The sequence below is a fragment of the Rhinolophus ferrumequinum genome, chromosome 7, assembly GCF_004115265.2.
Source record: "Rhinolophus ferrumequinum isolate MPI-CBG mRhiFer1 chromosome 7, mRhiFer1_v1.p, whole genome shotgun sequence".
Lineage (NCBI taxonomy): Eukaryota > Metazoa > Chordata > Mammalia > Chiroptera > Rhinolophidae > Rhinolophus > Rhinolophus ferrumequinum.
Genome location: NC_046290.1, coordinates 100,193,726 through 100,207,919, shown reverse-complemented (window position 1 = coordinate 100,207,919; position 14,194 = coordinate 100,193,726). Strand labels below are relative to the sequence as shown.

At 37.2% G+C, this 14,194-nt stretch overlaps 1 protein-coding gene across 1 annotated transcript in view; it reads right to left on the bottom strand.

The window, feature by feature from the left end:
* The window catches only part of SEPTIN14 (septin 14), a 115,942-nt gene that overhangs the window by 23,785 nt on the left and 77,963 nt on the right, over window positions 1–14,194 (bottom strand). The window contains exons 7-8 of the mRNA XM_033110640.1: window positions 2,862–2,958; window positions 101–269 (exon numbers count right to left, since the gene is read on the bottom strand). Coding sequence (XP_032966531.1) covers window positions 101–269; window positions 2,862–2,958 — 266 coding nt within the window. The remainder of the gene's footprint in view (window positions 1–100; window positions 270–2,861; window positions 2,959–14,194) is intronic.

Below are 14,194 nucleotides of genomic sequence, written 5' to 3'. Positions count from 1 at the left end.
GGATATGAGAAGTACAGTTATTTCACAAATGATTGTATCTCATGAATGTAGGAACTTTGTAAATTATCCATTAGCTTGCTCAAGAAAAATCTCTACTCACCTAACTGGCTGGTTGTCTGGGCCTACATCAGTGAAGCCAATTCTCTGCAGTTTACAGCACCTATAACGTTCATAATGCAGGGTGTGAGTTTGTTCTTTTAGGTCTTCCATATTTGTACAAAGAAGCATGTCCCGGAGCTTAACAAAATCACAGTGATTTTCATTTTCCACTATGTAGGGAAATAATAAAGCCACAACACATCATCAATCCCTAACACTCAAGATGTTTTATTAAATAAATGCATGCATGAAAAACATATTTAAAATAACAACTAAGAGATAATTCTGATTAACAGCTATAATTGCTTTAACCATGTAATTATGAGGTATGACAATTAAGTTTTCTAGAACTCATTCCAGAAAAAGTGCTACATACCTCATTGATAAATATCACTACAGTCACCTTTGAAGTACTCCCTTTGGGAAGCTATGTACTGATGCCAGTGCATAGCTGGCAGTCCACCCTTCAAAGCAATTTTGGAACTCTTTTTCTGGAATGGCCATCAGAGCTGTTGTCGTATTACCCTTGATATCCTGAATGTCATCAAAATGTCTTCCTTTCAATATTACCTTTATCTTCAGGTAAAGAAAGAAGTCATTTGGGGCCAGATCAGGTGAGTAGGGAGGGTGTTCCAATATTGTTATTTGTTTACTGGCTAAAAACTCCCTCACAGACAGTGCCATGTGAGCTGGTGCATTGTCATGATGCAAGAGCCATGAATTGTTGGTGAAATGTTCAGGTCATCCAATTTTTTCATGCAGCCTTTTCAGCACACCAAAATTGATTAACTGTTTGTCCAGTTGGTACAAGTTCATAATGAATAATCCCTCTGAGATCAAAAAAGTTAGCAACATCATGGCAACAAGTTCGCGAACTTAATTGTCAGTCTTTGTATGGTTATATGGTACGCCAATTATAGACAGTTTATTTATAGACCAGAAATTTTGCTTTAAATTTATTAGCCAAAGAACAAATATGAAACAGTGAAATAACATGTTATATTGTTATATGGTATATGTTTTCATTAATAATTATATTTGCATTTTACAATCTACCCTCAAGGTATTTTACAGAGCACTAACAAAAAATATAATATACTTTCACCAAAGTAAATAATTTCATTAAATTAAATCTGCTAACACAAAATCTTAATAATTGTACATGCTTAAGTTATCAAATTCTGTTTATACAAAATATTTATGAGACTGAGTTAGTCAATCTTCAGAATAAATCAATAAATTGACATGGCTAACTCCTGTGTTTCTCATATCCAGGAGACTGAGCATAATATATTCTGTATTGTGCATATTATAAACAAATTTAATATGAATTAAAATGTTTTAAAGTATGTTTCATAAATTTGAAATTTCTAATATGTCAATTGAAAACAACATTTGGAAATTAGACCATGTAGAGATAATCCTATCCCAAATAATTAGCATCATAAGCATATGAACTAGACAATAAATGACTACCTATTATAATAGTCTAACTCATCATGATGCTAAACAACTAATATAAAAGTGTAGGTATAATTTACCCAAAGGTAAATTATATTTCTTTATTTTAAAAATAGTTTACCATCTTTTTTCTAGTGACCATTTTAAATGTTTTATAAATAAGGTAGTAACTAATTCATGTAATGTGTTTATTTTTTAATTAAATTAATTAGGGTGACATTAATTAATAAAATTATGTAGGCTTTAAATGTACAAGTCTATAATATGTGATCTGTATTGTGTGTTCACCACCCAAAGTCAAATCTCCTTTCATCACCATATATTTAACCCCCTTTACCCTTTTTACCTCCCACTCCCATTCCTTCTGGTAACCACTAAACTATTGCCTGTGTCTATGAGTTTTTGTTTCTGTATTTGTTTGTCTTGTTCCTTTGTTGCTTTCAGTTTTATCTCTCTTACTAGTGAAATCATATGGTTCTTGACTTTTTCTGTCTGACTTATTTCATTCAGCATAATAATCTCAAGATCCATCCACATTGTCACAAATGGCACAATAGTATTCTTTTCTTATGGCAGAATAGTATTCCACTTTGTATCTATACCACATCTTTATCCAATCATCTATTGAAGGACACTTTGGTTGTTTTGATGTCTTGTTCACCATAAATAAAGCTGCAATGAACATTGGAGCACATGTCTTTATGGATAAATGTTTTCAGATTTTGGGGGTATATAACCACGAGAGGGAGTGCCGAGTCATATGGTAATTCTATTCTTAATTTTTTGAGGAACCTCCACACTGCCTTCCATAACGGCTGCACCAATCTGCATTCCCACCAACAGTGTATGAGGGTTCCTTTTTCTCCACAGCCTCTCCAACACTTGTTATTATTTGTCTTGTTGATGATAGCCATTCATTTAAACTCTAGTATTCAGGTTTCAATTTTGTTCAAAGTACTTTTGTTCAAAGGACTTTCCAACATCTTGAATGTGATGGCTCATGTATAGAGAAGTAATATGCATATGGAAGATTGGGGCAAATGAGGAGGTTCTGTCCAGCCTCTGTGGGTTGTTTCCTAAAACTCTATCCAGCAAAGTGATATGAGAATAAAACATAATCAAAGTAAGCATTAGCTTAAATGAAACAGAATCTGTGCTTCTTATTAGCAACTGTTATTTTACTATTTAGCAACAGTTACCAATATTGGCTCAAGTTAAACTGATATTTTGAGACTTTGATAATATGCATATTATTAACATAATCAGTCCAGAGCAAGCCTGCTCACTATCATAATATTTACCTTGTATAACTCCCCAAGGGTACTGACGGCCTCTGACCATCCTTTTTCCAACTTTGACCTCATCCGTACTCCCTGCTACAGCAAAAGGTAAGTGTCCCTAGAGATAAAAAGAAATTTTAATTATGTTTCCTTATATCAACATAACATACTCTGTTACTCTTATTTCTGTTATGGAAATAACAGAGACAAGAATAACATAATAAGTTTATTCAAACAAGGGATCTACCCTGCCTCAGATTTTATGACTTGGCAGTAAATATAAGTAAATCGATTTCTGCAAGCATTAGTGTTAGGTCGCGCACACAATTGAAAACTGTCTACTGAGTAGAGCCTAAAGCAAGACATTATGCTTATGCTGTGGGACAAAGAGAAAAGATTTTTAGTAGATATATCATTTTTCTCACATTATCTTTACCCTGAAACACAAAGATAAGGTCAGGGAAATAATATACAAATCACTTTTAAATCCAGTATTAAGTTAAAAAACAAAGTATAAGAATAACTATAATTAGTTAATGTATACACAATATAAAGTATATTAATAAATAGTGCTATATAAATTCTAAATACATTGATGGAAGGGTCATTTTGGATAGTGAGTGTCAGGGGAAGTCTAAAAAATGAGGTCAACTAAGGGAGATTTGGGAAAAAGATAAGCAAAGTAGGAAGGGTAATCATAGGTTAAGGATAAGGTTTTGAACAGGATGCAGAAGGAGAATACATAGGATATTAAAGATCTGTCAGAAGTTATATAGATTGTCTTAATAGAAGAGTTGATTATACAGATGATGTTTAAAGTAAAAATTATTCAACATCATGTTATATATTTAACAATTAACAGTAGTATATTAATTACTTTTGGTGAAAAACTATTCTCTATGAGTTTCTCAGGGTATAAGTAGATAAGAGAGATCAAAATACTTAAGACAAGATCTAAATAAAATACAGTATAGAAAGACAATTAAAATCTTTACATTACTCAGCTTTTTGATTCAAAAATCTTAGTTTTTGATATCTTAAAATAAATAGAGTATGAAAACCAAGAAAAAATAAATAAAAGACATGGAATTAACATTTACTTGTTATTTTCTAGACCCTGTGTTTCAGGCACTTCACAAAGAATACCCACTCTCATATTTCCTATTCAACATTCAACTTAGTACTAGAAGTCTTAGACAGAGTAATTAAGAAAAAAATAATAAAAAGAGAAATAAAAGGCATTCAAATCAGAATGGAATTAGTAAACTGGGTATTCTTGCTTTATTCTTTATATTAGATGAAAGCTTACAGCTTTTCACTGTTGTGTATGATGTTAGTTGTAGAGTTTTCATGAGTGACTTTTGTTACGTTGAAGTATCAAGTGTGATCTGACAATATGGTGAATGTTTAAATAGAAAATTTTATTACAGTAAAAGACACATTGCCATTAATCCCCCTCAAAATACTCCTCCTTGGTGCAAGGACACTTATCCCATCATTCTTGCCACTTTCTGAAGCAGTTCAGGAAGTCTTCTTTCATGAATGTGTATTTGAAAGCTACCCTCAAAAAATGATTTACAGGAGAATTAAAACCAATGTCTGTAATCCTCCTGAAACTCTTAAAAGATATTAAAAAAGAAGAAACACTCTCAAACTGATTCTATGAATCATCAATGCCAAAGCCAAACAAAGTCACAAAGAAAGGAATGCTATAGACCAAAATCCCTCATAAATATTGATGCAAAAAAATATAAATAAAATGCAAGGAAATCAAACTCAAGAGCCTATTAAAAGATTATACACAATGACCAAGAAGGTTTATTTCTGAAATGCAAAAATAATTCGTTGTATGAAAATCAATTAATGTAATCTGCCTCATGATAAATCTCACTTAATGCATAAAGCATTTGCCAAAATTCAACACATTTATATTAAAAAGACTCAACAAACTAGGAATAGAAGGAAACTATGAGGTCTGATTTAAAAAAAAATAAGGTGAACGTGGGTGGCCAGATGGCTCAGTAGGTTAGAGCGCGAGCTCTGAACAACAGAGTCGCCAGTTCGATTCCCACAAGGGCCAGTGAGCTGTGCCCTCCCCAACTAGATTGAAGACAATAAGTTGCCGCTGAGTTGCCAGAGGGACCGCCAGATGTCTCAGTTGGTTAGAGCAGCAGCTCTTAACAACAAGGTTGTTGGTTGGTTGTTGGTTCACCACATGGGACGGTGCCCCCTGCAACTAAGATGAAAATGGCGACTGGACTTGGAGCTGAGCTGCGCCCTCCACAACTAGACTGAAGGACAATGACTTGGAGCTGATGGGCCCTGGAGAAACACACTGTTCCCCAATATTCCCCAATAAAAAATAAATAAGGTGAATGCTTAAATTTTAAAAATATGTTAAAAAATATTACAATAAGACACATTGCCATTAATCTCCCTCAAAATACCTCCCCTCGCATCGAACACACTTATCCCATCCTTCTTGCCACTTTCTGAAGCAGTTCTGGAAGTCTCTTTCATGAATGTCTTTAGTTGTGCTGTTATGGCTGCCTTCATGTCTTGAATTGATTCAAAACGTTTACTTTTCATGGTCGTTTTGAATTTGGGGAAGAGCCAGAAGTCACACAGTGCCAGATCTGGTGAATGAGGTGGATGAGGACACAGTGTAATGTTTTTATTTGACAGAAATTGCCGTACCAGAAGCGATGTATGACACGGAGCCTTTTGATCACGTTGTGATCACAAAATACGGTAAATGCTGCTTGAAAGCCATGTGCTGCCATGGTAAATCCAATTGAAAGGCAGGGATCTTCAATACGGGAAGTGATGTGTCAAACCTAAGTAACAGTGTGTGACAAGTATCAACTTGTTCATTGCAGTCAGTCTGGTGTGAGCTATGGGTGAGAGAAGGTGTGTTTTAAAGTGTGCCATAAATCATCTTACATCATGAAAACGCTCCACGTCACACATTGCTTCTGGTATATGGCAATTTCTGTCAAATAAAAACATTACAATGTGTCTTCATCCAACTTATTCACTGGATCTATCACCATGGGACCTCTGGCTCTTCCCCAAAGTCAAAATGATTTTCGAGGCAGCCATGGCAGCACAACGAAACACACTCATGGTAGAAGACTTCCAGAACTGCTTCAGAAAGTGGCAAGAATGATGGGGTAAGTGTGCTTGCACCATGGAGGAGTATTTTGAGGGGGATTAATGGCAGTGTGTCTTTTCCTGTATTAAAATTTTCTATTTAAACATTCACCATATTGTTTGATCACACTTCATACTTCAATATAACAAAGGTCACTCATGAAAACTCTACAACTAACATCATACACAACAGTGAAAAGCTGTAAGCTTTCACCTAATATAAAAAATAAAGCAATACCCACTCTCGAAATAGGTAGGGGACGTCATAGGAATGGCGGCAGCAGGCGCACTTTCTGAGTTCTCCTCCGGATCTTGTTGCAAACAAGACCTATAACCCATCAAAGAACTCTTTGCTCATCACACAGAACAGCTAAGAGACTCGTGGATTACTTGAAGCTAAGGATTACTTGAAGGTACGCTAATTGGGCGAGCAGGGGAAGGAAGGAGGGGAGCGGAGTGAAAACGCCCAGCCCGCAGCGGAGTCTAAGCCAGCGGCAGCGAAAACCGAAAACCGCGGTGGCACCCGCAGTTCCGGGCACGCACGGGATCTCAGGGCGGAGCAGAGAGCACAGAGACCAGGAGGTGGGCTCTTTCCCTGCGTCCCACGGCTGATTTCTCCCGCCGGGAGGGCAGCCGGTGGGCCCTGGGGCGGAAAAAGAACAAAGACTCCATACCTGGGCCCCTCCCCCGCTCCTCTCTTCCAATCCTACCCCGCCCTTCCAGAGACTTGAACTGTCCCCTGAACTGAGGAGTAGTGTCAGATTGCAGAGAAGCCGTGGTAGTGCTCAGGCTCTGGGAAGCCTGACGGGCGGCCCTGACCCAGGGAGACTGGGAAGTGTGTGATTTTGGCTGGGCTAGGAGACAAGAGACTCCTCTACCCCAGCCACCACCTTTTCTGCCCTGCAGGAAGAGGGTGACGCGCGGCTGGGCTGGGAGAGAGAAGACCCCTCCATCCCTAGCCCCCATCCTTTCTGGCCTGCCTAGGGTGGGGCGGGTGCAGCTGCAGAGACACACCCGGAGAACAGCAGTGAGGCAGGCCCAGCTCTGGGCTTTCAGCAGACCAGAAGGCTCCCGCCCGCACCCCCCCATACACACACACACTGAAGAAGTGCCATAAGACTCAGGAGTACTGGACACGGGGCTGGTGTTGCTACTCTCAGTGTGCATATGTGCAGACAAGGGCAGAAACTGAACTGACTTTGTAAAAACTATCATCCAGACCCCTCAGGCCCACGCATTTAAATCTGCAGTTCCAAAGTCACTCTGGGCACCAGGTGACCGGCTCTGCCTGCGCAATAAGCAGGGAGCTCTTCGGTACAGCAGAGAACAACCTGGACATTGCTTGGTGGGCTTAGGCCGAGACTGTCGCTGCTTTTTGTTTTGCTTTGTTTTGTTTTGTTTTGCTTTGTCTTTATATCTTTGATATCTTTGCCATTGTCGAGTGTGGGTTATCGGGTGTTTTTGCATGTGAATGTATTTGATTTTTTTCTTCGCTGTTGTTGTTGCTGTTGTGCTTGGTGATTTGCTTTGTTCTGAAACTGCCCTGCAGGGGCCCAGCTTGAGAGGCACGAGATTCAGCATATCCAGGGGCCAAATCCAGACCAAACCGGAGTGCTGCCGTGTTTGACCTGCAGGTCACACACCCAGAGGGGGTTCTCTGCAGGCACTGGAGCCCATAGAGGCCAAAACACATTTGGGTGGTCAACCCTCACGCAGCAGAGCGCCCTGCAAGGGGCAGAGACAAGTCTCACAACAGCTCAGCCCAGGAGTTAACGCCACCTACTCACAAGCAAAAAGCAATTAAAGATCTTCTTGAACGGGACAGTGTGCAAAACAAAAGAGTCACCTTTGGAGCACACGCAGAGGAGAAGGTCGACGTGGTGCGAGTCAAATATAAAGGACACATACTACATAAGATAACCTAGCAAGAACTAAGAACTCTAGGGGATCTACCTAACATATCAAAATAAACACAGAGAGTCAGCCAGAATGGGGAAACAAAGATACACGTCCTAAATAAAAGAACAGAAGAAGCCTCCACAACTGGAACCAAATGAAGCAGACGTAACCAACCTCTCAGAGACAGAGTTCAGAACACTGGTGATAAGAATGTTTAAGGAGCTTAGAGAAGACATAAAGAAGGATGTAGAAATCATAACGAACGAGCTTAGAGAAGACATAAAGAAGGACGTAGAAATCATAACGAACAACCAGTTAGACCTAAAGAACACAATTACCGAAATTAAGAACTCACTTGAAGGAATTAACAGCAGGTTAGATGAAGCAGAGGATCGAATCAGAGACTTAGAAGACAAGGTAGCAGAGATCACCCAAACGGAACAACAGAAAGAAAAAAGAATAAAAAACAATGAGGATGGCTTAAGAGACCTCTGGGATAACATCAAGCGCAACAACATGCGCATCATAGGAATACCAGAAGGTGAAGAGAGTAAGCAAGGGATTGAGAACATATTTGAAGTAATAATGTCTGAAAACTTCCCCAACCTGATGAAGGAAACCAACATACAAGCCCAGGAAGTGCAGAGAGTTCCAACCAGGATAAACCCAAACACGTCCACACCAAGACACATTATAGTTAAAATGGCAAAGCTTAAACACAAAGAATCCCAAAAGCAGCAAGCGAAAGACAAAGGGTTACATACAAGGGAACTCCCATAAGACTATCAAATGATTTTTCTACAGAAACATTGAAGGCCACGAGGGAGTGGCAGGAGATACTCAAAGTGATGGAAAACAAAGGCCTACAACCTAGATTGCTTTATCCAGCAAGGCTATCATTTAAAGTTGATGGAGAGATAAAGAGCTTTCCAGAAAAAAATAAGCTAACGGAATCTATTACCACCAAGCCAGCATTGCAAGAAATACTAAAAGGACTTCTGTAAATAGAAGAAAGACCAAAACAACCTAACTACAAATTTAAAAATGGCAATAACTATGTACCTATCAATAATCACTTTAAATGTAAATGGATTAAATGCTCCAATCAAGAGACATAGGGTGGCTGACTGGATAAGAAAGCAAGACCCTTGTATATGCTGTATACAAGAGACTCACCTCAGAACAAAAGACACACACAGGCTGAAAGTGAAGGATTAGAGTAAGATATTTCATGCAAATGGAAATGAGAAAAAAGCTGGAGTTGCAATACTTATATCTGACAAAATAGACTTTAAAATGAAGAACATACTAAAAGATAAAGATGGGCACTATATAATAATAAAGGGATCGATCCGACAAGAGGACATAACCCTAGTAAACATCTCTGCACCCAACATAAGAGAACCTAAATATATAAAACAGGTACTGACTGACATAAAGTCAGAGATCAACAGTAACACTATTATAGTAGGGGAATTCAACACACCTCTGACAACAAGGGACAGGTCTTCCAGACAGAAAATCAATATGGAAACAACAGCCTTAAATGATACATTGGACCACTTAGATTTAATCGATATTTTCTGAACATTTCACCCCAATGCTGCAAAATACACGTTTTTCTCAAGCGCACATGGAACATTTTCCAAGATAGACCATATGTTAGGCCACAAAACAAGTCTTGATAAATTTAAGAAAATTGAAATCATACCAATTGTCTTCTCTGATCACAATGCTATGAAATTAGAAATGAACTACAGGAAAAAAACTGGAAGACACACCAATTCATGGAGGCTGAATAACTTATTACTAAATAATGAATGGGTCAAGCAGGAGATCAAGGAAGAAATCAAAAGATAACTCGAGACAAACGAAAATGAAAACACGACGACCCAAAATCTATGGGATGCCGCGAAAGCAGTTCTAAGAGGAAAATTCATAGCTTTGCAGGCCTACCTAAAGAAACAAGAAACATCACTAATCAACAGTTTATCTTCACACTTAAGGGATTTGGAAAAAGAACAGCAAAATAATCCCAAAGGGAGCACAAGGAAGGAGATAATAAAGATCAGAGCAGAAATAAATGAAATAGAAACCAGAAAAACAATACAAAAGATCAATGAATCCAAGAGTTGGTTCTTAGAGAAGATAAACAAAATCGACAAACCTTTAGACAGACTCATTAAAAAAAAGAGAGAGAGGACCCAAATTAATAAATTCAGAAATGAAAGAGGAGAAGTGACAACGGACACTGCAGAAATACAAAGAGTTTTAAGAAGTTACTATGAGCAACTATATGCCAACAAATTTGACAATTTGGAAGAAATGGACAATTTTCTAGAGGCGTACAACCTTCCAAGGCTAACTCAAGAAGAAACAGAAAACCTGAATAGACTGATTACCACCATGGAAACTGAATCAGTAATCAACAATCTCCCAACAAACAAAAGCCCTGGACCAGATAGCTTTACAGGTGAATTTTACAAAACGTTCAAAAAAGAATTATCACCTATTCTCCTCAAGCTCTTCCAAAAAATCCAGAAGGAAGGAAGACCCCCAAACACTTTTTACGAAGCCACTATCACCCTGATCCCAAAATCAGACAAAGACACCACAAAAAAAGAAAACTACAGGCCGATATCTCTAATGAACATAGATGCAAAAATCCTCAACCAAATATTAGTAAACAGAATTCAGCAATACATTAAAAAGATCATACACCATGATCAAGTGGGATTCATCCCTGGTATGCAAGGGTGGTTCAACATTGGCAAATCAATTAATGTGATACACCACATTAACAAAATGAAAAATAAAAATCACATGATCATATCAATAGATGCAGAAAAAGCATTTGATAAAATCCAACAGCCACTTATGATAAAAACCCTTAAGAAAGTGGGAATAGAGGAATCATATCTCAACATAATAAAGGCCATATATGACAAACCCACAGCTAACATTATACTCAATGGGGAAAAGCTAAAACCATTCCCCCTAAGATCAGGAACAAGGCAAGGTTTTCCCCTATCTTCCCTAATATTCAACATAGTGCTGGAAGTCCTAGCCACAGCAATCAGACAAGAAAAAGAAATAAAAGGCATCCAAATTGGTAAGGAGGAACTAAAATTATCATTGTATGCAGATGATATGATACTATATATAGAGAACCGTAAAAACTCCACCAAGAAGGTATTGGAGCTGATAGATGAATTTAGTAAAGTAGCAGGATACAAAATTAATATTCAGAAATCAGTTGCATTTGTATATACCAATAATAAAACATCAGAAGGAGAAATTAAAAAAACAATCCCATTTACAATCGCTCCAAAGACTATAAAATACCTGGGAATAAATTTAACCAAAGAAGTAAAAGATCTGTACTCAGAAAATTATAAGACATTGAAGAAAGGAATGAAGGAAGATATAAATAGATGGAAACACATATCATGTTCATGGATAGGAAGAATTAATATAGTTAAAATGTCCATACTGCCTAAGGCAATATACATATTCAATGCAATTGCTATCAAACTACCAACGTCATTTTTCAGAGAAATAGAACATATAATCCTAAAATTTATATGGGACCATAAAAGACCCTGAATAGCAAAGGCAATCTTGAGAAATAAGAACAAAGTGGGAGGTATAACAATACCTGACTTCAAATTATACTACAAGGCTACAGTAATCAAAACAGCATGGTACTGGCATAAAAACAGACACATAGATCAATGGAACAGAATAGAGAGTCCAGAAATAAATCCACGCCTATATGACCAATTAATCTATGACAATGGAAGCAAGAATGTACGATGGAGTAAAGACAGTCTATTCAATAAATGGTGCTGGGAAACCTGGACAGACACATGCAAAAAAGTGAAGCTGGACCACCTCCTTACACCATATACAAAAATAAATTCAAAATGGCTTAAACTCTTAAACGTAAGATCTGAAACCATAAAATACCTAGAAGAAAATATAGGAAGAAACTTCACAGACATTACCCGGAGTAAGATTTTTACTGATATATACCCTCGTGCGAGGGAAGTAAGAGAAAAAATAAACATGTGGGATTATATCAAACTAAAAAGTTTTTTCACAGCAAAGGAAACCATCAATAAAACAAAAAGAGATCCTACTGAATGGGAAAAGATATTTGCCAATGATATATCTAATAAGGGATTAATATCACAAATCTATGAAAAACTCACTCAACTCAACTCCACAAAAACAAACGACCCAATTAAAAAATGGGCAGAGGACTTGAAGAGACATTTTTCTAAAAAGGACATACAGATGGCAAACAGACATATGAAGAAATGCTCAACCTCACTAACCATCAGACAAATGCAAATAAAAACCACAATGAGATACCACCTCACCCCAGTCAAAATGGCTATCATCAATAAATCAACAAACAAGAGCTGGTGCGGATGTGGAGAAAAGAGAACGCTTGTGCACTGTTGGTGGGATTGCAGATTGGTGCAGCCACTATGGAAAACAGTATGGAGGTATCTCAAAAATCTGAAAATGGAACTACCCTATGATCCAGTAATTCCACTCCGAGGTATCTATCCGGAGAAATCCAAAACTCCAATTCAAAAATCTTTATGCACTCCTATGTTTATTGCAGCACTATACACAATAGCCAAGACATGGAAACAACCAAAATGCCCATGGGTAGATGACTGGATTAAGAAACTGTGGTACATTTACACAATGGAGTATTACGCAGCCATAAAGAAGAAAGAAATCTTACCATTTGCAACAAGATGGATGGACCTAGAGAACATTATGTTAAGTGAAATAAGTCAGACAGAGAAAGATAAGTACCATATGATCTCACTTATATGTGGAATCTAAAGAAAAGAATAAGTGAATGAACTAATCAGAAACAGTTTTGGAGACAAAGAGATAAAACTGAGGGTTGCTAGGTGGGCGGGGGGGTGGGGGTGGGGTGGAGGGTGAGGGGATTGGAGGGCAGTCGGTGACCACAGGATGGCCACGGGGTTTGAAAATTAATCTGGGGAACGTAATTTAGTGGTTACCAGAGGGTAAGGGGGTTGGGGGGTGGGAGATGAGGGTAAGAGGGATCAAATATATGGTGATGGAAGGAGAACTGACTCTGGGTGGTGAACACACAATGTAATTTATAGATGATGTGATACAGAATTGCACACCTGAAATCTATGTAATTTTACTAACAATTGTCACCCCAATAAATTTAAAAAATAATAAAAATAAATAAATATATAAATAAATAAATAGGTAAAGTACAAAAAAAAAAAAAAGAATACCCACTCTCAAATTTCCTATTAAACATTCAACTTAGTACCAGAAGTCTTATCAAGAGCAATAAGAAAAAAATAATAAAAAGAGAAATAAAAGGCATTCAAATCAGAATGGAATTAGTAAAACTTTCTGTATTCACAGATAACATAATCTTTTTTCATATATATTTAAATTAAAGTTTTTTGGGGTGACAATTGTTACTAAAGATATATAGATAATGTATTACACAATTGTACATCTGAAATCAAAATAGCTTCACTAACAATTGTAATATATATTTTCAATTGAGATATAACTGACATAAAACATTAGTTTCAGGTGTACAACATAATGATTTGACATTTGTTTATATTGTAAAATGATCACTACAATAAATTTACTGTGGTGATATCCATCACCACAGTTACAATGTTTTTCTTGTGAAGACATCACTAAGATCTACTCTTTTGGCAACATTTCAACACATAATACAAAATTATTAACTATAATCACCTTGCTGTACATTGCATTTCCAGTCTTATTTATTTTACAACTGAAAGTTTGTACCTTTTGACCACCTTCACACATTTTTGTCCAGCCACAACCCTTCACATATGGGATTTTTTTTTCCAGCTATAGCATAGTTATTTTTTTAATTTTTTTTTAATTTATTGGGGTGACAATTGTTAGTAAAATTACATAGATTTCAGGTGTACAATTCTGTATTACATCATCTATAAATCCCATTGTGTGTTCACCACCGGGAGTCAGTTCTCCTTCCATCACCATATATTTGATCCCCTTAACCCTCATCTGCCACCCCCTACCCCCCCCCCTTACCCTCTGGTAACCACTAAACTATTGTCTGTGTCTATGAGTTCTTGTTTCTCATTTGTTTGTCTTGTTCTTTTATTGGTTTTGGTTTATATACCACATATCAGTGAAATCATACGGTTCTCTGCTTTTTCTGGTCTAACTTATTTCGCTTAGCATTATACTCTCAAGATCCATCCATGTTGTCACAAATG